General features: G+C 43.8%; 1 protein-coding gene across 3 annotated transcripts in view; it reads left to right on the top strand.

Annotated features, from left to right (window-relative positions):
- Positions 1-1,520: 1,520 nt before the first annotated feature.
- The window catches only part of ATXN7L3 (ataxin 7 like 3), a 36,812-nt gene continuing 11,739 nt past the window's right edge, over positions 1,521-26,593 (top strand). The window contains exons 1-9 of one of the 3 annotated variants that reach the window (XM_040331436.1): positions 1,521-1,738; positions 6,263-6,380; positions 10,151-10,283; positions 12,182-12,353; positions 15,656-15,753; positions 16,162-16,184; positions 19,009-19,054; positions 19,183-19,214; positions 26,460-26,528. In XM_040331436.1, the coding sequence (XP_040187370.1) occupies positions 6,330-6,380; positions 10,151-10,283; positions 12,182-12,353; positions 15,656-15,753; positions 16,162-16,184; positions 19,009-19,054; positions 19,183-19,214; positions 26,460-26,528 (624 nt within the window). In that variant the 5' untranslated portion in view covers positions 1,521-1,738; positions 6,263-6,329. Of the gene's footprint in view, positions 1,739-2,204; positions 2,333-6,262; positions 6,381-10,150; positions 10,284-12,181; positions 12,354-15,655; positions 15,775-16,161; positions 16,185-19,008; positions 19,055-19,182; positions 19,215-26,459; positions 26,529-26,593 lie in introns of those variants that run through there. The other 2 variants (XM_040331434.1, XM_040331435.1) reach the window with 2 other exon arrangements.

The raw sequence follows: 26,593 nt of genomic DNA on the forward strand, positions 1-26,593 counted from the left end.
AAAATTACAGAAAAAAATAAAAACTTAATCTTTTTCAAAATGTTCTGTTTTTATTTAGTTGTTGCGCAAAAAAAAAAAATCGCAGAGGTGATCAAATACCACCAAAAGAAAGCTCTATCTGTGGGTAAAAAAGGACGCCAATTTTGTTTGGGTATAGTGTAGCATGACCGCGTAATTGCCATTCAAATTGCGACAGTGCTGAAAGCTGAAAATTGGCTTGGGCGGGAAGGTGTATACGTGCCCTGTATGGAAGTGGTTAATGTTGATTGGACGGGACCCTGGGCAAAACATTTCTTGGGGCCCCCCCATGCAATTTTGCTCTCCACCTGCTCCGAGTCATACAATAAAAATCAGCTAGACTTAACATCAGTTTACTGTATCAGATCAGGCAGTGATTGCGATTGGTTGCCAGAGGTTACAGCATATCACTACCACTTACTGACTGGTTGCTAGAGGTTACAGCACACATTATGGATCACTGATTAGTTGCTAGAGGTTACAGCACATGATTTCTTCTTGTTGATTGGTTGCTAGAGATTACTGTACAGTAATACTGCTCAACAACCGCCACTGGTTGCCATTGGCATTAGAGTTACAATTGGGTTTAGGGTTGGGGTTAGGGTTACTATTCGGAAAATGGTTACCATGGAGGCTAGAGTTACCATTGAGGTTAAGGTTAATACTTTTGACACAAAAACAGTTAAAATATTGCTGAAAGGAGCTTCTGGAACTCTCAGGAGCCTGCACCATAGCAACCAATGATGCTGTGTAAAGCCCAGCCGCCAGCCTCCTTGCAACCAACTCGGTTCCCCATCTCAAGAGCCCGCCCCATAGCAACCAATGATGCTGTGAAGCCCAGACACACGACACACATGTTGTTAGGTGTATGTCTTGGTTAATTGCCACCTTAAGTGGGTATTTTATCTTCCTCCCATTGCCCCTGTGTGCCACCACCCACAGCACCCTATTTTTTAACCCCTCCTCTTTGGTTGCATCTCAGCAACCAATGACACTGTGGCCCAGTCAGCCTCCTAGCAACCTGCGTGTCATTGGTTGCTAGGATGCAGGCACCATTGGTTGTTATTGTGCAGGCAGTGCCAGTGTCCTAGCAACCAGCTCAGTATCACCAACCACTTTGGGTGATACTGAAAAAAAAAAGTTCTGCTCACCACCATTTTCCCTTATTGAGGTATTTGATAATAAATAAATAAAATCTACAGCTTTATAGACATGTGAGCAGCTTTTATAAGTATTTCGATATGAAAAGAGGACGCTATGAGGCTGGAGGAGCGAGTCTTATCGTTATCGATCGCTATGGCTCAGCTCCTGACAACAATGCAGCTCTCTGCTCTATTTCCATGACAACACCTCATCGCCTCCGCCCACCCACCGCTTTCCCCTATTACTGGCGCCTTATCAACTCGCTCACCCCGCCCCTCCTCCCCGCTGATTGGCTCCGGCCTTTTATTCCCTCCCCGTCCATTGGCCGCCGTGTTTTTTTTCTCTCTTCTCGTCTCATTTATCCTCGCAACACCGTAGTGCTGCAGTCTGGAGGAAACCGCAGTGGATCCCCGAGCGTGGATGCTGCTGTTCGGGGCGGGCACGCCCAGAGTGGGCGTGGCCGGCGGCTCGATGTTCTCAGCCGGCGATTGAGGCCGCCTGGGCAGGCTAAAATGGCGGCTGGTGCTATTAGGTGCTGAGGAGACCGGACAGAGGAGACAGACAGGACTAATGCTGGGTAGGAACAATGGGGGGAAGGCTGGGCTGGCCGGAGGGAGCCATGTGTGCGAGAGAGGAGAGGAGGAAGAGGACTGTGTGTGTCAGTAGTGTCTTCCTGTCTATAGAGTGTGTATTGTGCAATGGGCAGGCATGGGACTCACAGGCTGGGGAACCACAAGGCCCAGCATGGCTCTGAGCTGTGAGGGGACCCATAGGCCCCAGTCTGGGCTGTGTGTATACAGGGAGGTGTGTGGCCCCTAATGGGACGTTAAAGAGACCCTGTCACCTCTCTACACATGATAAAGTGATGGCAGACAGAAAAGACAAATATCCGCAGGTTCATTCATCATGAAGGCCACATTACGTATGATTCTTATCCCACCCTGATAGGATCTTTTGTTTCTCTTTCCTGCTGAAGTAAGGTATACGCTCACCGCCGCCGATTCTGTGTGCAGAGGACCGCCGGTCCCGCCCCCGAGGAGACCCACCGCTGGATGGCCTATAGGAATGCTCTGCATCACACAGGCAGTGCTGCGGACACCTGAAGAAGGACCCCCTCCGGATGTAAACAGAGGAAGTCTCAGGACCTGAGCGTCACCTGACTGCAGCTTTGGTAAGTTACAAAAAAGGCATTTTAAAGGGGGTTGTAAAGTCGGAAGTTTTTTTTTTTTTTATCTTAAAAGCGGGGGTTCACCCAAAAATACATTTTTAACATTACATTCAGCCGAATTGTCCTAATGACATTGGCTGTTTTTTTAATGTATTTTTTTCCCCGTACAGACTGTATTTTCACCGCCGCTTCCGGGTATGTCTTCTGCGGGACTGGGCGTTCCTAATTGATTGACAGGCTTCCGACCGTCGCATACTGCGCGTCACGATTTGCTGAAAGAAGCCGAACTTCGGTGCGGCTCTATACGACGTTCAGCTTCTTTGGGCAACTCGTGAACCGCAGTATGCGACGGTCGGGAGCCTGTCAATCAATTAGGACCGCCCAGTCCCGCAGAAGACATACACGGAAGCGGCGGTGAAAATACGGTATGTACGGGGGAAAAAACAAAAAACAGCCGATTGTCATTGGGACAACTCGGCTGAATGTAATGTTAAAAATTTATTTTTTGGGTGAACCTCCACTTTAATGCAGTAAAGCGGAGTTCCACCCAAAAATGGAACTTCTGCTTTTCGGAACCAACCCCCTCCCCCCTCCGGTGTCACATTTGGCACCTTTCAGGAGGGAGGGGGGAGCAGATACTGGTATACAGGTATTTGCTCCCACTTCCAGGCATAAATACCCGAGCCACCCATGGGTATTTACGCCACTTCCTTTGTCCCCCCCCAAGCTGTCTTCTGGGAGACACCCATGTTCCAGAAGACAGCTTTAACCAGTGGGATCCTGCAGTGCGAGTTGCGCATGCGCAGTAGGGAACCAGGAAGTGAAGCTGCAAGGCTTTACTTCCTGATTCTCTTACCGAAGATGCCGGCGCCTCCACCTGAGAGCCGATGGACAGATCGGCTTCGGGTGCCGACATCGCGGGCGCTCTGGACAGGTAAGTGTCCTTATTTTTAAAGTCAGCAGATGCTCTATTTGTAGCTGCTGACTTTGAAAAAATAAAATAAAACATTTGGCGCAACTCTGCTTTAAGTGGTTGTAAAGTCTGAGTTTTTTTTTATTTTTTTTTTATCTTGATGCATTAAAGCGGAGTTCCACCCAAAAATGGAACTTCTGCTTTAAGTAATGGTGACCCCCGACATGTCACATTTGGCATGTCATTTTTTTGGGGGGAGGGGGGGGGAAGTGGAGCGGATACCCTCTTTTTGGAGGTACTTAGGTCCTACTTCCTCCCGAGGCTCTGTCTGGCAGTAAGGACGTCCCCCCCCCCCCCCCCCCCCTGCAATCTTTTAGGATACGTCACAGGTCCCAGAAGATTGCCTGGCCATTCACAGTGTGTGGCTCACACATGCTCAGTGCGTGCGCAGCTGTGAAGCCACAGCCGGGCGCCCACAGTAAGAATGCCGGCGCCATGGAAAGGAGCGTGGGCTTTGTACTCCTGCATCGCTGGACCGTAGGACAGGTGAGTGTCTGATTATCAAAAGTCAGCAGCTACACTTTTTTTAGATGCTGGCTTTTTTTTTTTTTTTTTAGGTGGAACCCCGCTTTAAGAAAAAAAAAAAAAAAAATTCTGTGTGTAGCAGCCTCCTCCGCACCCCCGAATACTTAATTGAGCCCCATCTCTCTCCAGCGATGTCTAAGACAGTGATGGCGAACTTTGGCACCCCAAATGTTTTGAAACTGCATTTCCCATGATGCTCATGCACTCTGCAGTGTAGTTGAGCATCATGGGGTGCCAAAGTTCGCCATCACTGGTCTAGGCTGTCCGGGACGCAGGTTAGTCAGCATAGGCGTTCGAAGGGGGAGGGAGCGTTTAAAACTAGTTGGGTTTAGCATGCAACCTTTGTAGGCACATGGGGGTGCCGCTCTCCCCCCCCCCCCCCCCCCCCCCCTCGTAGCAGAACAGCCTGATGTACAGTTAACTAGGAGCCCCATGAATAAATTATTTTGGCAGCTCCAGGGATTGTAAACGGGTGGAAAGTCCAGCTACGATCCAGTGCTGGTGGTCACCCATATGCTAGGGCAAAGGATGGGACTTGTAGTCCTGCTGTGAGACTTGGTGATGTTTACAGCGCATGCCCTCCAATCGGAAGTTCAGGAAGGCAGTGCTGGGGTGTAAAGAAGAAGCTGCTTTGAAGAATGCTCTGTGAATGGAGGAGTGGCAAACAAAGGGCACAATCTCCCCTCCTCCAGTCAGAGTGCTTTGCATTCTTTTTTTTTTATAAATTCTCTTTTATTGATTTTCAATTTAGCATCATTATGAAAACATTCTGTCATTCACATATATAATATAAACCTTCAAATACATATATTTTGAATTCTGCAAAAGAATACTATAAGTTCTATGAAGAAGGGAAGAGCGAGCAGCACCGATGCTTGGCAGTGGCTGGACTTGCACCTCACAGTTGTTGTTATTTAGGGGTTATCTGGTGTCAGTAAGCAGCAGCCCGCAGGATATGGGATACATACATGTCATTAGAGGTAAGTTATGTCCCTGGGGTGCTATCCACAACTAGGATTTATTCCCAGCTGTGTCAATTTCAGAACTGGATGGACAGAAGTATACATCCATTGGTGGGTCTCCCCATAGAACATTGTATACTCTGTTACACCTTAACAATCACTACTTCTCAGTGTGTATTCCAGCCAAGCAGTGATTACATGTTATTTGTCTGAATACATGCTGTGATTGTCGGTGTAACAGAGTATGTTCTGTGGTGATTGAAGTGTAACAATACACCTTCCCACTCACAGGAAACATTATCCCAGCTTCCCCGCTAGTAATGGAGGATACAACGTTTTCTGCCAGGTATGGAGCTGTCGGCTTTGGACATCGCAGGTAAATGTCCTCGCCTACCTGTAAGTAAGTTTTGCCTTTTTATTTTTAATTTCATTCCTCGGATGTCATGAAAACTTCACTTGTATTTTTGAGAACTTCTGGGAATGGTGGAGGCTCTGCGTTTCCTGGCTGCCTCTTATGCCTGGTCCTTGCAGTGGCCGCGGAAGCTTCATGCAATTGGCATAACTAATCGGAATAGATCGCACACATCTTACCCGACCGCCACCAAGAAGTTGGTTGTTGTCGAGAAGGGGAAGCAGCTAAGGTACTCCAGTGTGAGCAGCCTGCTGTCTGTGTACCATTGACCGAATCTTCCTTCACTTCCTCTGCCTGAGACACAACTGGAAGTTCGAAGAAATCTAATGTGAGGGGAATTCCCCCTTCTCCGTGGAAGATTTACCCTCACCTCCTTGTTCTGGGGACAACTCTATAACTCGGACAGCAATAAAGCCTAAAAGAGGGTCTAACCCTTCCCTACTTAATCCATAACTAAAAATATGGGTTTGCCCTCAGATGACTCGACTTGTCTATTGAGGAGTTTGCTTGCTATGTTTCTCTGGCTGTGCATCAGGTGGTGACAGGGTCTCTTTAATTTGGGCTTTTGCCCACCTTTGTGTTCTGGCTGTTCTTGTCCACCATGCCAAGCATACCAATTACCAAACTGTGGACAATGCTGAGATTTCTACTCCTCATGAATTCTCCAATAGCAGGTTTTGGTTTGACAATTTTTGGGAGCATGTTTCTGATTTGGGTGGAGCCCTGCCTGCTATTCACATGGTTATTCATTTAGAAAGAAGGGGGATATGTGTGTGTGTGTGTGTGTGTGTGTGTGTGTATGTATAATGTGTGCGTATTAATTTTGTTGTAATGCCGATTTTGCTATGTTTACATCCTGTGCTTTAATATGTCCTCCTTCTTCTTCTCTTTTTTTTTTATTTATTGATCTTGACAATTGATTGTTTTTCTCTTGCCCAGTAAAGTAACTTGGTCATAGTGCACATGTAGTCTTCTTCTTTCTTTTAGGTTGGAATGGGGTATTCCCACTTTGTTGCAAACTTGTGATTTAATGTTGTTTTTTTGTTTTGTTTTTTGTACAGATAAAAGGGAGTGGTCGTCTGTTCTCTGCCTGGCCAGGCAGCCTCCTCCACCAAGCATTGGTTGCAAATGAGAATGGAAGACATGTCTCTATCTGGCCTGGATAACAGTAAACTAGAGGTAAGGATGAGTTGCTGTAACAGAGTTGATTATTTAGGGTTAAGTTTGAGGGGTGTGCCTTCATCTCTTGCCGGGTCTTCTTTTGGGTCAGTTTGGTCTTTAACTACTTCAGCCCCGGAGGATTTGGCTGACCGATGACCTGGCCTTTTTTTTTGTTTTGTTTTAACAATTCCATTTAACAATATATCACCTATCAAAAACATTATAATAGTGTAAACATCATTATACTCTTCCCCCCCCCCCCCCCTCCCTAAAAAATAAAAATAGGAGACAAAAAAAAAGGGAAAAATAAACTGACGTGCGACGTGGTTCCCAAAATTGAAGTTTTTTTTATTTGTTTTTTTTCTCCCACAAATAAAGCTTTCTTTTGGTGGTATTTGATCACATCTGCAGGTTTTTTTTTTTTTATTTTTTTTTTTGCGCTATAAACAAAAATAGTGACAATTTTTGAAAAGAAAGCAATATTTTTTTGCTATAATAAATATCCTCAAAGATCAGCTCTTCTCTCTTTTCGTGACTGACATTATGTGCATAAATGCACTGATTACTGTATAAATGTGACTGGCAGGGAAGGGGTTAACCACTAGGGGGCTAGGAAGGGGGTTAAAGGAACACTAAAGGTACAATTTTTTTTTTTTTTTTTTTTTAAATAACATACATGTTATACTTGCCTCCGTTGTGCAGATCGTTTTGCACAGAGTGACCCGGATCCGTGTCTTCTGGGGTCCCTCGGCGGCTGTCTCGGCTCCTCCTCGCAAAAGCTTTACACGTTCATGCGAGCTCCCTCGCATGGTGGAAAGCTTTTGCGAGCGCGCTCCCGTGATACAGCAGCGGCCATAGCCGCCGACTGTATCACTCGGCCCCGCCCCCCGGCGCGCCGCGTCATCCGCTGTGATTGACAGCAGCGCCAGCCAATGGCTGCGCTGCTATCAATCCGCCCAGCCTAGCCAATCAACGGCCAGGCTGGGAACCGAGCAGGATGACAAGCACGCGCCCGGGACTTTCGAACGGTGTGGTAAGTAAAACGGGGGCTCGGGGGGGGGGGGGGGCGGTGCTGTCAGATGTTTTTTTACCTTAATGCATAGGATGCATTAAGGTAAAAAAAACTTTTACCTTTACAACTCCTTTAAGTGTGTCCTAGGGAGTGATTCTAACTTTGTGGCGGTGGGTTTACTGTGACACGACACTGATCACTGCTCCCGATTTACAGGGAGTAGACGATCCGGTCCTGTCACTTGTTTACACAGGCACCCCCCCCCATTCTGCAGCTCCGTGATACGATCGCTGGTCACAGCCGGGCATAGAGTCTGCGGTCACAGAGCCGGCAGCAGGGGCGCTCAAAATTCAAAGTGTGTGTGTGTGTATCACACTGTTTATGCACATCAGGGCCTGGCTGTCTCTTCTGGTTTTTTTTTTTTTTTTTTTTTTTTCAGCTGCCCCATGACTTGAGGGCAGAAAATGCTAGGACAGTACAAATATCCCCCAAATACAGGGCAGTCTTAGAAGAAAACCTGTTAGTTTGCAAAAGACCTGAGACTGGGTTGGAGGTTCACCTTCCAGCAGGGCAACGACCCTAAACATACAGCCAGAGCTGCAATGGAATGGTTTAGATCAAAGCATATTCATGTTGTAGAATGGCCCAGTCAAAGTCCAGACCTAAATCCAATTGAGAATCTGTGGCAAGACTTGAAAATTGCTGTTCAGATGCTCTCCATCCAATCTGACAGAGCTTGAGATATTTTGCAAAATGGGCAAAAATGTCCCTCTCTAGATGTGTAAAGCTGGTAGAGACACCCCCTAAAAGACTTGCAGCTGTAATTGCAGTGAAAGGCGATTCTACAAAGTATTGTCTCCGGGGGGCTGAATACAAATGCACACCACACTATTCACATATTTATTTGTAAAAAAAAAAGGTTAAAAACCATTTTATAATTTTACTTCCATTTCACATCTATGTGCCACTTTGTGTTGGTCTATCACATAAAATCCCAATAAAATACATTTAAGTTTTTGGTTGTAACATTATGAAATGTGAAAAATTTCAAGGGGTATGAATACTTTTTTTTTTCAAGGCACTGTAACTACATTTCCAAACTCCAGCTCATGCTGCTTTATAATCGGTTACAGCAATGTGTGTGTGTGTGTGTGTGTGTGTGTGTGTGTGTGTGTGTGTGTGTGTGTGTGTGTAAAGTTTTTAGATGAATAATTGAAAGCTGATTAATTTAAGCACCCCCTGCCAGTGTTAAATGGTTTGATACATTCTGCTGGAGAGCTTGTGCTTTGAAAAACAGACTTACTGGATTACCAGATAAAAATGGCCTGGCGCTATGTACACTAAAGTGGTCACTAAATATTTAGGAATAAAGGGATATTGGTGTGCTTTCTAGCCCATATTCTGGTGTTTGCTGATTATTAAAGTGCCAAAAAAGGATCTACTTAAAAAAAAAAAAGCACCTGGGCACGATTTCTGGCTGGGGGCAATAGTCCAAGTCACTGCGCCAGTCTGAATAAAATACTGTAAGTGAAGGTTATCATATTGCAAGCACTGGCACCATGACAGGGCAGGGGAAAGATCAATAGGGCCAGCAGGCCAGATGACTGTAGATTTCCTTGGTCAGTTTTGTTTCTTTTCCGGCTGTGGGAGCTGAGTCTGTGCAGGAAGGCCGTGTCATTCCCGCATTCCATTGCTGGAGGAAGTGAAAGACAAATCCAGCTTTGCATGTAACGGGCTTCATTGGAAAATACAAGAAAAGAACGTGTCGGGTTTGATCATACCAATCAGTCGGGTTCTTTCATCTACTCCAGGCTGGAATCTGGTTGGTTGTTTGGGGCAACAAGCTCTTAAAAATAAAATAAGTTTAAGCAGCTGTTATGTGCACTGCAGCATTAGTGTTGCTGCATTTTTTGGTAGACTTATTGGGCATAAATTCCTGCCAAAAAAATGAATGTACTCCCAATGAAGTCTATGGGGCCACAGATGTACTCTGTTGCACCAAAAGCAGCTCCTGCATCATGTTGCACTGATTTGAAGAAGCACCTTAGAGAATGTGATTTTCACTGTCCTGCATTGCAGTGCGATGGCAGACGCAGGAGACGTTGCACTAGTGTAAACAGGGCCTTTGTGTGGGCACCTGCCTTCCGCAAGACCCCCCCCTCCCCCAAGTATACCCACGTGCTGCTGGTCTCTGTAGCATCCCAAATCGCTGTGACACATGTGCAGGGTTGCCAACTTTCAGTAAATTTACGAACAGTTTGTAAAATCTGTACTTTTTGCATCTGTTCTTGAATGTCCATTACGGACATGTAGGCTGCATGTCCGTAACTGACATTCATGGACAGATGCAACATTTATGGATTTTACAAACTGTTCGTAAATTTACTGAAAGTTGGCAACCCTGCACATGTGGCATGTCTGTGTATACATGCGCCCCCCACCACCCCCGGTGCTGGAATCTGATTAGATTGGTGTTTAAACCCATGTGATCCAATTTTAGCAAATGCACTGTATTCATTCGTCCTGCTTTTGGGGCGACACCCCCAGCAGATTGCGTGAACACAGTGCAATTCCTGTGCGTTTCCCGCATCTCATCAGTATGAACCGAGTATTTCAGGAATAAAAAACTGTGTGCCAGTAATATCTGCTTCTGTCGTTTTTTTTTTCGTTTACATGGCTTTTTATACTTTATCTTTTCTCCTACGATGCGTATAAAACCTACTTCAGTGTCATTGCTTCTTCCATTAAATTCCTGATCCTTTTTTTTTTCTCATAGGCCCTTGCTCATGATATTTACACTGATCTGGTGGAGGATACGTGTTTGGGGTTGAGTTTTGAGATTCACCGAGCTGTTAAATGTGGTTATTTCCTGCTGGATGAGACGGATCCTGAGAGCATGAAAGACTTTGGTAAGTCACTAAGCATTGGTCTTGTTGTGTTTTGCTAATTGTATAAAAGAGTTACCAGTGTCACAGGTAGAATACTGTTGAGGGTTAGTGGGAAGGATTTTTGTATGGTGAGGAATACTAGGGTTAAAGGAGTTGTAAAGGTACAGTTTCTGTGATCGTAGATCAGAAATTGCAGCAATGATAAATGAAGTGAGAAGGTGTCACGTTAAATCGTGTCTCTTAGGATCACCCACCGCTCCTGGCACCATGACACTCTTTCCTTGGCCCACACATGGTTGTGTTGGCCTCAGTGCAAAAGGTATCCCAGTCCTCCCATGTAGAATCCACAAGGTCCAGTTCTTCCGATACAATACAAGTGAATTGGTCCTCTAGAGAAGTGGTTCTCAACCTCGGTCCTCAAATACCCCCAATAGACCATGTTTTGGGAATCTCTCTTAGATAAAATATCTGTCCAAAATACATAGCCATTGACTCTGATTTAAAGCACCTCCTGTGCAAGATAAAGGAAATCCTGAATACATGGCCTGTTGGGAGTACTTGAGGACTGAGGTTGAAAACCACTGATGTAGACGGATTGGAACACTGCATGGCTTCTCCTGCGTGGTGTCCCAGTAATTGTTCAGCAGTGATGTTGATAACCTTTGATTCTCTCTACATCACAACACAGTGAATGCAGATTTTTTTTTTTTTTTTTTTTTTTTTTTTAATTAATAAAAATTATTTATTATATATTGTAATCACTGAATTCTGCCATCAGGGCAGGTACTGATGTTCACCCCAAATTAATGTGGGCTTATGAATGACATACAGCAAACACAGCCTCATCCAAAGAAATGTGAAAAAAAATGCATTTATATATTTTTTTATTTATTTACATTTCTTTGGATGAGGCTGTGTTGGCTGTATGTCATTCATAAGCCCACATTAATTTGGGGTGAACATCAGTACCTGCCCTGATGGCAGAATTCAGTGATTACATTCTAGGCACTGATATGTCTGAGAGTTGAGTAGATTTATGGCCAACCTTGATGCCCCAGTCTACATACACTATATTGCCAGAAGTATTGGGATGCCTGCCGTTACACGCACATGAACTTTAATGGCACCCCAGTCTTAGTCTGTAGGGTTCAATATTGAGTTGGCCCACCCTTTGCAGCTGTAACAGCTTCAACTCTTCTGGGAAGGCTGTCCACAAGGTTTAGGAGTGTGTCTATGGGAATGTTTGACTCTTCTTCCAGAAGAGCATTTGTGAGGTCAGGTATTGAAGTGGACAAGAAGGCCTGGCTCACAGTCTCCGGTCTAATTTATCGCTAAGGTGTTCTATCAGGTTGAGGTCAGGACTCTGTGCAGGCCAGCCAAGTTCCTCCACCCCAAACTCGCTCATCCATACTATATTGCCAAAAGTATTGGGTCACCTCTCCAAATCATTTGGTGGAGGGGAGATTATAGTGTGGGGCTGTTTTTCAGGGAACTCAAGGTGTCAGCATACCAAAACAATATCGCTCCCTTTCTTCTTGTATGTCAAAGCCCACTCCTATTCTAGGAGTGTCTGTGTTGGGCCAGCTACTCGACCTCCCTTCTTGGCCTTTCATGTACCTGCTGGGGGAAAGAGCGAAGGGGAATACTATACAAAGTCAGTAGAGTGTAAGCTCCGCGTCTGCTGGGGCTGCTGACATCACATCCAAGATGGCGACACCCAGCGGATCATTTGATTGTATACAGAGGGGATGTTTCAGGTAAATAACATGTATAAAAGATGTAAAAAGTATATATGATGGCATAGGAAATTATAGTTGAAATCAACGATCTGTTTAATGTTGTGGTTGTCTACCCATGTTCATTCTGGTTATTTAACGCTTTACATGTTTTTTTTTTTTTTTTTTCCCCACACATTTCAGAAATCATAGACCAGCCAGGTGTGGACATCTTTGGTCAGGTTTATAACCAGTGGAAGAGCAAAGAGTGTGTGTGTCCAAATTGCAATCGCAGTATAGCAGCCTCCCGCTTCGCCCCGCACCTTGAGAAATGTCTGGGCATGGGCCGAAACAGCAGCCGCATCGCAAATCGAAGGTACATGGGAGGCTCTTAAGTTCAGTTTTGGGTAGCATTTTCTAAACTTCAAACTATAATGCCCTTTGTTATCTTGGCTCTTCCAGACAACATGCTCACTTCAAGGAAATGTCCCCCCCCCCCCCCTTTCCAGTTATCAACTACTTTGGATTCATTTGTGAACCTATCATTTTCACTTTATTGTACAAAACGATGCCTCCCAGGTTGTATCTATGCTACATACATCAGGCATTAATTTCTCTTCAAACTGAGATTTAACTGCTTGCCGACCGCATAACCGGTGGCAGAGTGGCTCTTCTGCGCCGGATCACGGACCTAGTACACGATTAGGGGGAGTGTGCCACCAGTGCTGCGGCTGTGTTGTGATTTGACACGGTACCCGCTGATCGGCAGGGAGAGACGCAGAATATGCTCTGTTCTGACAGGGGGAAAGTAATGGATATTGTGTCCCTGCAAAGCGGGGAATTGCCTCCATCGCTTCCCTTGGTAAAAGCAGCACACATAGTAAATGCAAATACTGGTTAGGCACCCATTTAACCCTTTGGGGCATGGCCGGGATGGCAGACTGAGACGTGTTCTCTGAGCTCTGTTGGAGAAGAATCCATGATTATTATCCGTACTTGGGCAAAATCTCGAATCCGACGACCCTACTGCCCTTGAACCCTTTGATTGCTCTAGATGTTTAACCCCCTTCCCAGCCAGTGTCATTGGTACAGTGACAGTGCATATTTTTAGCACTGATCAGTATTGGTGTCACAATGTGTCGGTGTCGGACTGTCTGCCGCAATATTGTAGTCCTGCTATAAGTTGCTGATCTCTGCCATTACTGGTATAAAAATAAATGCATAAAAATTCTAGTATATATCCCATAGTTTGTAGACGCTATAACTTTTGCTCAAACCAATCAATATATTCTTGATGGTTTTTTTTTTTTTTCTATGCAAAAATATGTAGCGGCATATCGACCTAAATTTATAAAGAGACTTTTTTTTGGGGGGGGGATACATTTTCCAGAGGGCAAGTGGTTAAAGATGAGTTCCATGAATAGTATATTTTTACATAGTTACAACGGTCCAAGCAAGACAAATGAAACTATGTACAGTACAGACCAAAAGTTTGGACACACCTTTTCATTCAAAGAGTTTTCTTTATTTTCATGACTATGAAAATTGTAGATTCACACTGAAGGCATCAAAACTATGAATGAACACATGTGGAATTATACATAACAAAAAAGTGTGAAACAACTGAAAATATATTTCATATTCTAGGTTCTTCAAAGTAGCCACCTTTTGCAGCAGACACATCTCTAGAACTGTTAAGAGGAGACTGTGTGAATCAGGCCTTCATGGTAGAATATCTGCTAGGAAACCACTGCTAAAGAAAGGCAACAAGCAGAAGAGACTTGTTTGGGCTAAAGAACACAAGGAATGGACATTAGACCAGTGGAAATCTGTGCTTTTGGTCTGATGAGTCCAAACTTGAGATCTTTGGTTCCAACCCCCGTGTCTTTGTGCGACGCAGAAAAGGTGAACGGATGGACTCTACATGCCTGGTTCCCACTGTGAAGCATGGAGGAGGAGGTGTGATGGTGTGGGGGTGCTTTGCTGGTGACACTGTTGAGGATTTTTTTCAAAATTGAAGGCATACTGAACCAGCATGGCTACCACAGCATCTTGCAGCGGCATGCTATTCCATCCGGTTTGTGTTTAGTTGGACCATCATTTATTTTTCAACAGGACAATGACCCCAAACACACCTCCAGGCTGTGTAAGGGCTATTTGACCAAGAAGGAGAGTGATGGGGTGCTGCGCCAGGTGACTACCTCTTGAAGCTCATCAAGAGAATGCCAAGAGTGTGCCAAGCAGTAATCAAAGCAAAAGGTGGCGACTTTGAAGAACCTAGAATATGAAATATATTTTCAGTTGTTTCACACTTTTTTGTTATGTATAATTCCACATGTGTTACTTCATAGTTTTGATGCCTTCAGTGTGAATCTACAATTTCCATAGTCGTGAAAATAAAGAAAACTCTTTGAATGAGAAGGTGTGTCCAAACTTTTGGTCTGTACTGTATATACCATGTATGTATATACCATACCTGGTCCACCCTCCCCCTGGAAGCTGGAAATCACAGAGGGTAATCTCCACTTGCTTCTGGGATCTGCGCCGAGCAGCTGCATTTCTGCTTACTAAACGTTGAAGGTCAGACGCTTGGCACAGGTGCCATTTCTTGAATAATTTGCTGCCCCACCTTGTCTATTCAGAAAATGCAATGTCATGCTCTCTACCTTGTCCAATTTCAGAACACTTTGCAATCATTCTCTGCTGACCCCCATATAAAAAATGTGGGTAAGGCTGGCCACTCGGCACAGGAGCCACCCAGAAGCTAGCGGAGATCTCTGAAGTAACCGTGTCTACTTCAGTGATGACCGATGCCCCTAGAAGCTGGCAAGGTATGCTATATGAATAGCTGCATTGCTCCAAGCTTGACCAATGTAACTATGTAAAAACATAGAGAAGAAGGGAACTGCCGCTCCAGGTGAGTGGACTATGCAATCGGTGTCTTCTCAGAAGTGTGGGTGCAGGCAATGCATGGAGCAAAACATACCATGCCTGGAATTCCAAAAGTGGAACTTCTGCTCATCTGTTTCTTCCTGCCCACCCCCTCGGGTGCCACATTTGTCACCTTTTTTTAAAATGTCTTGTGGATTGTTTGCGGTTTAAGCCGCATCCAATTTGCATAGGTATGAACCCAGCCTAAGCCCTTCAGCTGTCAAATGCTAGTACCTTGATATTTTACAGTATAATGACTGGGTAGGAGGTATCAATGGAGTGCTTTCAATCAATCGTGACTTGGATACATGATTGCCTGTATACAACGTAGGCCTAGGAGCCATCACTTTACCAATGTTTATTCCCTTTACTGACATGACAGGTTGTCTTTGGCACTTTGTATTACAAATGCCTTATGCTAATCTACTGTACATTGGAGATTTTACCCCCGACTTTTTGTCTTGACTTTACCCCTGAAGTATAAGAAATAGACTTCCTTAAAGGATCAGTCGCCCCCCCCCCCCCCCTTTTTATAACAATGGGAAATGTAAATGTAGGAGGTGGGTGTTTGGAGGCGACACTTGAGCTGCTGGTCAGCAATTGTGTGTGTGTGTGTGTGTGTGTGTGTGTGTGTGTGTGTGTGTGAGATCAATTTAGTTCCGTGGCCAACTTATATTTTTTTATTTTTTTTTTAATTTTAAGGAAAAATGACAACTAATTGGTAAGACCGATACTTTTGTCTTTCAGGATTGCGAGCAGCAACAATATGAACAAATCCGAAAGCGACCAAGAAGATAACGATGACGTAAACGATAACGATTGGTCGTACGGCTCGGAGAAGAAAGGTGCGTTTAGTCAGTCTGGAGGTAACTAACCCGTGCAGTATTTTTTATTTACATACAACGTTTCTGTGATTTTGATTCATGAACCTGGTCTGAACTTTTTATTTATTTTTTTGTTTGTTTTTTGTTCCTTCCCTTTTCCTTACCTGGTGTGCCTTTTACGTGTTCATTCTTTAAATTTTTTTCCCAACCGATGTTTGCTCTCTGTTCTGGCAAAATTGGGATTTTTTTTTTTATTGACTTTGTCATCTTCTCATATACATCTTGTCTTACTGATTTTTCCTGTACACCCGTCTCATCTCCTACTCGCCCGTTTTTCCTGCCTTGTCCTGTCACCACTGCTATATATATATCTATGTTCTTTCTCTCATTATTTTTCTGTATCTGCTGTACAACTTCCCTCAATTCCAGCAAAGAAGAGGAAATCGGAAAAGGTAAGATCTTTCAATTTACGTTTTTGAAATGTAATGGGTAAGGGTTTATAAAGACCAGATTGTGTATGGATGCCACATGGAGGACCTGATAATGGTAGGTTGATGTCTTCTATTTAGCCTGGATGTGTTCTTAAATAACCTTGGGGGGGGGGGGTAGCTTGAGTTTAATCTTTTCATTGCTCAGGTTTAAAGCTGGCCACTGATATGACTCTAAAACGGAAGAATAGACTTTTATAGACTCAATGCATTGAGCTCTTAAATAAGTTGTACTGTGGAAGCGATGCCAAAAAACACAAGTAGAGGGAAAAGATCAAGTCACCAATGTTACCTGTGGACTCCTTGCAGCTGATGTTTTCTTCAGGACTGGCTTTCCATTCCTTGTTAGGCTGGCTGTAGGCAGATCGATATTTGGCCAGTTCAACAGGAACCAGCTGAATTTCAGTCCCATCTACGTACAAGCTGGTTGTACTGAAGACAATCCATCAATCGACTCGAATACAACCAACCTATCAGTTTTTTTTTTTTTTTTTTTTCCTTGTGTGATCGCTGCCAGCAGCGATCATTGTATTCTGACGGCTGGGAAACCTCCCGCTGTCAGAATACAATGGCACCACGGGAGGGATTTCCCCAACAGTGACTTTGTTGATGGAGAAATTACATGTTTTTGTTTTTTTTTTTCTTTTTTTTGTCCCTACAACCTGTGGTTAGTTCAAGTTTTATGTTTTTAGATGGCATTTTAAATTTTAGGTATAATTTTCTAATCCATGTCTAGCAAATTCTTGCATAAAGAGAGGAAAAGAAACTTGAGAAATTATCAGGGGTACCATTTGTCATATCACCTGCTCTTGCTATCCTTCCAGTCTCTCCAAATCAAATTCTATACCTGAAACAATGTGCGCACATAATGTGTCCACAAATATTCTACCCCCCCCCCCCCAAAAAAATAAAATTTGACCGCAGAACTCCAAACTTAACCCCTCTTAGCGTATTTTTCCCTTTCCCAGGCAAGATTCTCCCAAAACAAAAACTCCCCCTCTTCCAGTACAAATACCCCCCCCCCCCCCCCCCCCTCGTAACACACATCCTCTATACCTCAAATTTCCCTTCCTAGTCCAAACCCCACCCAAATCCCCCCCACCACGTGCAGGGCATTCGCCCCTCATGCCCAACCCCTGGTCGTGTGTGTGTGTGTGTGTGTGTGTGTGTGTGTTTTTTCTTTTTCTCTTTTTTATTTTTTTTTAAAAATGGAGCTTTCTTTTGGTGGCACTTGATCACCTCAGCGGTTTTTATCTTTTGCGCTATAAACAAAAATAGTGCGAAAATGTATAATAAATATCCCCCAAAAATCTATAGTGTTCCTCAGTTTAGGCCGATACGTATTCTTCTACATATTTTTGGTTAAAAAAAAATCGCAATAAGTTTTGGTTTGCGCAAAACTTATAGCGTTTGCAAAATAGGGGATAGTTTTATGGCATTTTTATTAAAATATATATATATATATATATATATATATATATATATATATATATATAATTTATTTTTTATTTTTTTACTAATAATGGCGGAGATCAGGTGTGTGTGTGTGTGTGTGTGTGTGTGTGTGGTTTTTTTTTTTTTTTTTCTTTGTGACTGCGACATTATGGCGACACATCAGACACTTTTGACACATTTTTGGGGCCGTTGTCATATTCACAGCGAAAAGTGCTATAAAAATGCACTGTTTACTGTGAAAATGGTAGTGAAGGGGGTTAAGTGTGTCCTATTGTGTTTCTTACTGTAGGGGGAGTGGCTGGGCGTGTGACGTCGCTGATCGCCGTTCCCTATGACAGAGAACAGACGATCAGTGACAAGCCACAGAAGAACGGGGAAGCTTTGTTTACACTTACCTCTCCCCGTTCTTCAGCTCCTGTGACCCGATCGCAGGACACCGGTGGCGAGCGGGTCCCGCGGGCACGGTCATGGAGATGGAGCTTTAGGCCGGATCGCGTCGCCGGCGGTGTGCTCGCGACCCATGGCTGGATTTTTAAAGGGGACGTACATGTACGCCCTTGTGCCCAGCCGTGCCATTCTGTCGACGTATATTGTCGTGCGGCGGTCCTTAAGTGGTTAACTTCAGGGACAACATTATCACTTGCTGCCTAATATATCCCACCCACTTTCAGGTGCCATTGTAACAAGAAAATCCACATTATTCACTTTACCTGTCAGTCACAATGTTATGGCTTATCTCTTGCCCCCCATCCTCTCCCGCCAATCGCCTTCATCTCTCTCCTGTCTTGCAGCACTGGGGTTGTGTCCTCAGTTTGAATCCCACCTATGTGCATAGAGTTTGCATGTTCTCCTGTGCTTGTGTGGGTTTCTTCTGGTTACTTTAGTCACCTCTTCCACTCCAATACCATGCAGGTAGGTTGATTGGCTACTGTCTAATATGTATGATGGGGACCTTGAGATTGGTGGCCAAGGCGGGCATTTTTTGCAGAAGCTAAAGTTTCCATAGAGGTATAGACTTATCTCAGTCTTACTTTTGCCGGCTACATTGAGTGTTGATCATCTCCTATATATGACCAGTTGAAGGGCGAGGAAGCGGTTGAAGCTCATCCTCCCGGAAGCTGGCTAAAGATTATATTGGACAGTTCAATCTACTTTATACAAACGCATGGCAGCGTTTGGAAAAGTTTGTTAGCACCATAAATTTTGGCTTGATGGTTTCTTGTTGGCCACTCGATCACTTTATCTGCAGACCCCTTTTTTACTGCCAGTTTGTTTAATGTTCTGTCAGGTTGGTACTGATGGTGCTTATATGCTAATTTGTTTCCTCTTCCAGAATCCAAATTCCCCACGGAGATCAAAGTCCATAAAACACAAAAATGGTATGCAGTACGTTTATAATTGAGCTTGTTTCATGGCAGCAATGTTGAGAAGTGTTCAGATGAGACACTGGTAGCCTTCTGTCAGTTTCAAACCACTATTCATTCTTTTTTTTTTTATTCTCTTTTAGGTGATCTCTCGGTTAACACTGACCCATTTAAGGTACAGTCCTGGCTCCTGTTTGGCTCCCAGGGTTTTTGTTCACTTTCTATTTGCAAAGCAGTAACTGGATAGCCAAAAAGGTAGAAAAAAAAAGGATCCTTCTACTAATTGTGAAGTATAACATTGCTTCATAAAATTTCAGGTTTAGCACAGTGCCAGGGGCCGCTATACCCATCGCTATAAAAAATGTTTCCCAACGCTGGGTTAGTCGACAAGCACCTTTCTGCATGGCCCCAAGTGTAACCTTAGGCCTCGTATACACGATGGGATAGCCAGAGGACAACGGTCTGAAGGACCGTTGTCTTAGGTTAACCTATGAAGCTGACTGATGGTCCGTCGTGCGTACACACCATCAGTTAAATAACCGATCGTGTCAGAACGCTGTGACGTAAAACATGACGTGCTGAAAAAAACGAAGTTCAATGCTTCCAAGCATGCGTCGACTTGATACTGAGCATGCGCAGGTTTTTAACCGATGCTTTTGCATACTAACGATCGGTTTTGACCTATCGGTTACCAATCCATAGGTTAAATTTTAAAGCAAGTTCCTATTTTTTTAACCGAAGGTTAAATAACCTATGGGGCCCACACACGATCGGTTTGGACTGGTGAAAACGGTCCTTCAGACCGTGGTCCTCTGGATATCCTATCGTGTGTACAGGCACTGGTCTGACCAAATTTGATGTTCTTGGTTGTAACTTTTCTTTCTTCTTCTTTTTTTTTTTTTTTTTTTTTTTTTTTATTGCAATAAAAAAAAAATATTCTGCTGACAGGTTCTCTTTTTAATGAGACCTCCTCCGTGCCCCACTGAATGTAATGCACTGCATTACATTCTTTCCTGGCCTTGGTGGCTGGGGAAACTGTCAATGGGGACCCGGAAGTGACGTCGCACATCACCTCCAGCTCAACTAGATGGGGAGGAGAGCAGACATGTGTCCGCTCTCCTACCTCATCCTGCCCCCTCTACCCTGCAGTGCCCAGGATACATAGCGCGGGGGCATGTGCAGGGTGTGGGAATCATTGGGGTGGCAGCACAGGTGCCAGGTTAAATGTAGCTGATGGCAGAAATTGCTGTATTCTCCTGGCGGGGACACTGACTATGTTGATGGGGAAAACCTTTCTCAATTCTTCATGGTTGCAGGAAATATAATTGCTTAGGCCCCTTTCACACGGGGCGGATCAGTAATGATCCGCCCCGTGAACCTCCGCTTGCTAATCGGGGATCGCTCCGTTGATCCCCGCTGAGCCGACGGATGACAGGGTGGTCACCGCACACTGTGCAGGGTCCGCCCTGTCTTTTCTCCGCTCTCCCCTATGGGGGATCGGATGAACACAGACCGTCTGTCCGTATTCACCCGATCCGCCAGACGGATGAAAAAGTAGGTTTTTGCTCCGTCACACTTTGGCGGATCGGATGTCAGCGGGCATGTCACCGCTGACATTCACGGCTCCATAGAGGAGCATGGAGCACCCGTTCAGGTCCGCCTCAAAAACTGGCAGGCGGACCTGAACGGGGCCGCCCGTGTGAAAGAACCCTTAGTCTGTTGTCTGCCAGTTCTGAGAGTTGGTGTTTTGTTTGCAGCCAGGAAACTGAGCCATGTTCACCACTCGCTATCGCTGTCAAAGTAAAGCTGTTCCCTAGTAACTGTCTTCAGTTGCCTAATATGTGCCTTTCTGTTGACGCACAGTTCCTGTCCAAAGACGTAATGATCCCCCCCCCCCCCCCCCTCCTTCTACTGCAAAGCCATGGTTTTCCTCCACCTATCAGCTCGGTCTTCAATTCCTGGTCTCTTGCAGTACAAGAGTGAATCTCCATGGCACACTAAGGGCCATTTTACATTGAGGATTTTTTCAAATACTTTATTTTTTATTTATTAAAAAATGCTTCCCTTTTAAAATCAATATTTTCACACTGAGGCGTGAACAAAATCCTGCTTGCGACATCTTTAGAGCATGTTGGAGTTTAAAAAAAATAAAAAACACCAGAAATGCTTCTCTCTATTGAAATATATGGGGCCAACCTCAAGAACGCCCCTACTAAGTGTTTTGTGCAGTCACGTCTTAAAAAAAAAAAAAAAAAAAATGACCACAAACTGTGCAAAAGTTCTGCAAAAAATGCTCTATTACTGCATGGGCTTTTTTACTGGCAGTTTTGAAGAAAACCAGCGTCAAAGTGCCCTTAGGTGCATACCGGTAGTTGCTGTAGAGGGGACCAACGCTGATTAGCTGCTGTCTGGCAGATCTAGAAACAAAAGTTGGGGAAAATCCCAAGACGACCTAGAAATGTGCACCCGTGTTCTGGCCTGATCCAAATGTACAATGTTCTGTGACTGATGACCCGTTATGCATCTTTCTGTCCAAACATAAGCCCCACACACGATCAGAATATCGTACAAAACCCTTGCTCGAGGGTTGTGCTTTTTTGTGGCTGTGACATCAGTGGGGTTAAAATCCAAGTGGAATAAATTGTGATGTGCCGGATGGCAAACCTAGATGCTTTGTGTTTCAAGGTCATCACTGCACTTGTATTGGCTGCTCTTGCTGCTTGTGCCAAAGTATTATAATGCTCCTTTTTCTTATTAGGGGGGGTGTGTGTGTTTCAATAAAAAAAAAAAAGCTACTAAAATATACATTTTAATATTTGGTAGAAATATATAATTTTATGTAAAATGTATTAAAGAGTGGATACACTGCGCTGCCAATTAAACGGTAATGGTAGCTGCTGACACGGCTTGTTCAAATAAGCAAAATAACAAAGGAATATATAAGTGTAGCGCTTAAAATGATATAGTGAATATCAAAATACCATATGGTGTGTAATGAAATAAAACACATAAATCATTAATAAATGTGAAACACAAAACAAATTATATGTGAGTCCATAAAAGTGATGGGAGCGGTGCCAACCTGACAAGAACGTCTATTGCACCTAATGTAATATCAAAGTGAAATGTGAAGTCCAATAGGATGATTGGATGTATATAGCAAAAAATCGTTGTCATCAACAAATCCTTCAGGTGAATGGAAAAAAGGTTTGTGACTTAGTACCGTGACAGTCCCACCACCGAAAAAAGTGCAGGCTTACCGGAACTGATTGACCACTGATGGCGTATGCCAAAAGAGATCGATCAAGGCTTTGTATGACAGATGTCAAGGCAATCTTTGGCAGGAAGCGTGAGCCCAGTAGGTTGCAGTATCTATGGATGGAGTAGGTCCCCAGGAACAAGCCGGAAGCTGTGTTGGTGCTGGACTTCCAAGGCCAATATACTCAGTATGATAATAATGCGTAAAGAAAAGAAAAAAGAGGGGGGGTGGCCACATAGCGTAACTCCGTATGATAAAAATATGTATTTATTCACAGCTGACAAACTTACATTTGGCTGGAAGAAAAAGAGCTCTTGCATGTTAATAAGGCGACAGTGGAGTCCTCCCGACGCGTTTCGTGGTCAAAGCACATCGTCTGGGGTATCTCTCCACTGTAGCCCACTCCAATATATATATAATCCATGTATCCATAACCAATCAAATGAGGATCTGACTCACCATCAACAATCAGCAATCTCAAGCAGCACTTCCTGAATCCAAGATGGCGCTGCAGCTTGCACTCCAAGCCTCTGTGTGGAACGTAAACCACACGGCATAAACCGGAAGTAAATGGAATGTATGTTATGGTGGCTGCTGTGATGAAAAGGTAACATAAAATTGATGGCCACGATAAGTAAAAATCAGCTGGACATTAAAATCAATGAGATGTATAGAGTGGCTATGAGCTGTGATGTGAAATAATAAAACGCCGTGATTAGGAAACCGGAAGTGCGCGTGTATCGCCACCAAGCCTCATTCCCATATTGAAAACCGGAAGAATCAGTCCTGTTTCTAGGTCTCTAATGGCAATGGGCTCCTGCGCATGTGCGGTGACCAAGCCTCGCTTAGAAGGCTATGCTGTAGTAAAATCATGGACGTTATACAGCCAAGGGGAGCGCGCCTGCGGGTCAAGCCTCACTTTCAAAATGCGAGCACCTTGATAGAAAGAACGCGTGTGCATGTAAGCCAAACCTCGTTCTGAAAGGAACCACGCTATTTGATACGCAGGGCACTCCTATAAACGAAAGACGCATGTCCAATCACAGTGGACACTGGAACTAATAGCCAATCGTAATGGGCCAAGGGACTAGCCCAAAGACTGAAGGAATTATTTTATAATTGTAGAGCCAGCACAAAGTGACTGCGGGGCCAGCGACAATAAAAAAAGGGGAAAGATAACTTAGTTACACCACTTAAAAAGGGTTGGTTGTATGGACTGAATTAAAAATGGAATCTTATATAAAATGTCAGATCTGGACCGGAGAAATGTTTGATAGCATTAACTCCTAATCCGAACCAATAGACATGAATAATAAAACTATGTTTATTGTGTTAAAAAACTGTATCAGTTGCGTCATAATATGATGAATTACACATAGAAAGTCGCTAACTGTCCAATCAAATGCGATAAAATCGCAAATATAAAAATAGCCTAGAAATAAATATTCCCATGCACCCTTATGTATAAATACTGCCTCATGTATGTGTGAGTCAGATCGCCACATGTATAGACCTGCATGGCATCAATGATTATAAAATTAACAAAAAATAAGATAAAACATTAAGCACATGTATGGTCATTAAGCATAATAAATTGAGTTTCCAAAGACCCAGAATGTATACGGACAATGTGTAATGATAATGATAAGAAAGCAAAACATTCATGACATGTTAATAAAGGAATTTATATCCCATTCGACGTTCATTCCAAACGGGATATATGTCTGGAGTTCATATATCCAGAACGTCTCCAAGCGAGAAACACCCCTGGTCATGGCTCCACCTCTCCATGGAGGGGTGTATTTGTCTATGACAACAAATTGTGTTCCCTTGGGGTTTCTATTATGAAATTCTCTGTAATGTCGGGGGACTGGATGTTTAGTGTCCCCACCTATTATGAGAGCAATATGTTCGCTTACTCTAATCGCAAAAGTGCGAATAGTCCTACCGACATATTGCTTACCACAAGGACACGTTAATAAATATACGATGTACTTGGTCGCACATGTGCAAAATGTCTTGATAGTATACTGTTTGTTGGTAACCATAGAGGAAAATTGCAAAATTTTTCTGGTAGTCAGAGCATTATGTTGACATACCTTGCATTTCCTGCAAGGAAAAAAGCCCACTAGATTGTGGAAAAAAGAGCTCTTAACAGGAGGGTTAATTATATTGGGAGCAATTTTACTTTGTAGGGAAGGTACTCCTCTGAAAACAACTCTAGCCTGTTCAGGTAGCATTGGACCTAGAACTCTATCTCCTCTAAGTATATTCCAGTGCTTATTAAAAATACTTTTAATTTGTTTGTATTGAGTAGAATAGGAAGTCAGCATTGAGAATTTGAAACCCTCATCTACAGGACGCTTGGATTTAACAGATATTAGTGAACTCCTACTTAATGAAAGGACTCTTTGTAGTTCTGAGTCTACATCACTAGGGGGATATCCCTTCTCGAGAAACCTGGTTTTGAGAATCTCGGCTTGAGCCAGATAGGAGTTATCATCTGTGCAATTCCGACGGAGTCGGAGAAATTGGCTACGAGGGACCGACCGGAGCCAAGATGGATGATGGCAACTACCCATAGGGATATACCCATTACGGTCGGTCGGTTTGAAGTAAGTTTGAAAGTGGAACTTCTTGCCAACTATAGTGATCTCCAGATCTAAGAAATGAATCTTAGTTGAACTGGACTCATATGTTAGAGAGATGCCTCTATTATTACTGTTTAAAAGGTCAAAAAAGGATTTTAGTGACTCAGGGCTACCATTCCATAGGAGGAGGATGTCGTCTATATACCTGGCCCATAGGCCCAAAGACGGGACTGTCTGGGCATAGACGATTTTGAAAGTGAGGCTTGACCCGCAGGCGCGCTCCCCTTGGCTGTATAACGTCCATGATTTTACTACAGCATAGCCTTCTAAGCGAGGCTTGGTCACCGCACATGCGCAGGAGCCCATTGCCATTAGAGACCTAGAAACAGGACTGATTCTTCCGGTTTTCAATATGGGAATGAGGCTTGGTGGCGATACACGCGCACTTCCGGTTTCCTAATCACGGCGTTTTATTATTTCACATCACAGCTCATAGCCACTCTATACATCTCATTGATCTCATTGATTTTAATGTCCAGCTGATTTTTACTTATCGTGGCCATCAATTTTATGTTACCTTTTCATCACAGCAGCCACCATAACATACATTCCATTTACTTCCGGTTTATGCTGTGTGGTTTACGTTCCACACAGAGGCTTGGAGTGCAAGCTGCAGCGCCATCTTGGATTCAGGAAGTGCTGCTTGAGATTGCTGATTGTTGATGGTGAGTCAGATCCTCATTTGATTGGTTATGGATACATGGATTATATATATATTGGAGTGGGCTACAGTGGAGAGATACCCCAGACGATGTGCTTTGACCACGAAACGCGTCGGGAGGACTCCACTGTCGCCTTATTTACATGCAAGAGCTCTTTTTCTTCCAGCCAAATGTAAGTTTGTCAGCTGTGAATAAATACATATTTTTATCATACGGAGTTACGCTATGTGGCCACCCCCCCTCTTTTTTCTTTTCTTTACGCATTATTATCATACTGAGTATATTGGCCTTGGAAGTCCAGCACCAACACAGCTTCCGGCTTGTTCCTGGGGACCTACTCCATCCATAGATACTGCAACCTACTGGGCTCACGCTTCCTGCCAAAGATTGCCTTGACATCTGTCATACAAAGCCTTGATCGATCTCTTTTGGCATACGCCATCAGTGGTCAATCAGTTCCGGTAAGCCTGCACTTTTTTCGGTGGTGGGACTGTCACGGTACTAAGTCACAAACCTTTTTTCCATTCACCTGAAGGATTTGTTGATGACAACGATTTTTTGCTATATACATCCAATCATCCTATTGGACTTCACATTTCACTTTGATATTACATTAGGTGCAATAGACGTTCTTGTCAGGTTGGCACCGCTCCCATCACTTTTATGGACTCACATATAATTTGTTTTGTGTTTCACATTTATTAATGATTTATGTGTTTTATTTCATTACACACCATATGGTATTTTGATATTCACTATATCATTTTAAGCGCTACACTTATATATTCCTATGTAAAATGTATTGGTATATAATTTTAATTTAAAACCTATATATGTGTGTTTTGCAGTATAGTAGCAGTTCCGGAATTAGTTACGAAAACCTTGGGCCAGAAGAGCTTCATACACTGCTAACGACGGTAAGGGTTGCAGGCATAAAAGCCTTGTGCTAGATTAAAGTGGAATTCCTGTCTAAGGCCAGCTA

The sequence above is a fragment of the Rana temporaria genome, chromosome 12 (genome assembly GCF_905171775.1).
Source record: "Rana temporaria chromosome 12, aRanTem1.1, whole genome shotgun sequence".
NCBI lineage: Eukaryota > Metazoa > Chordata > Amphibia > Anura > Ranidae > Rana > Rana temporaria.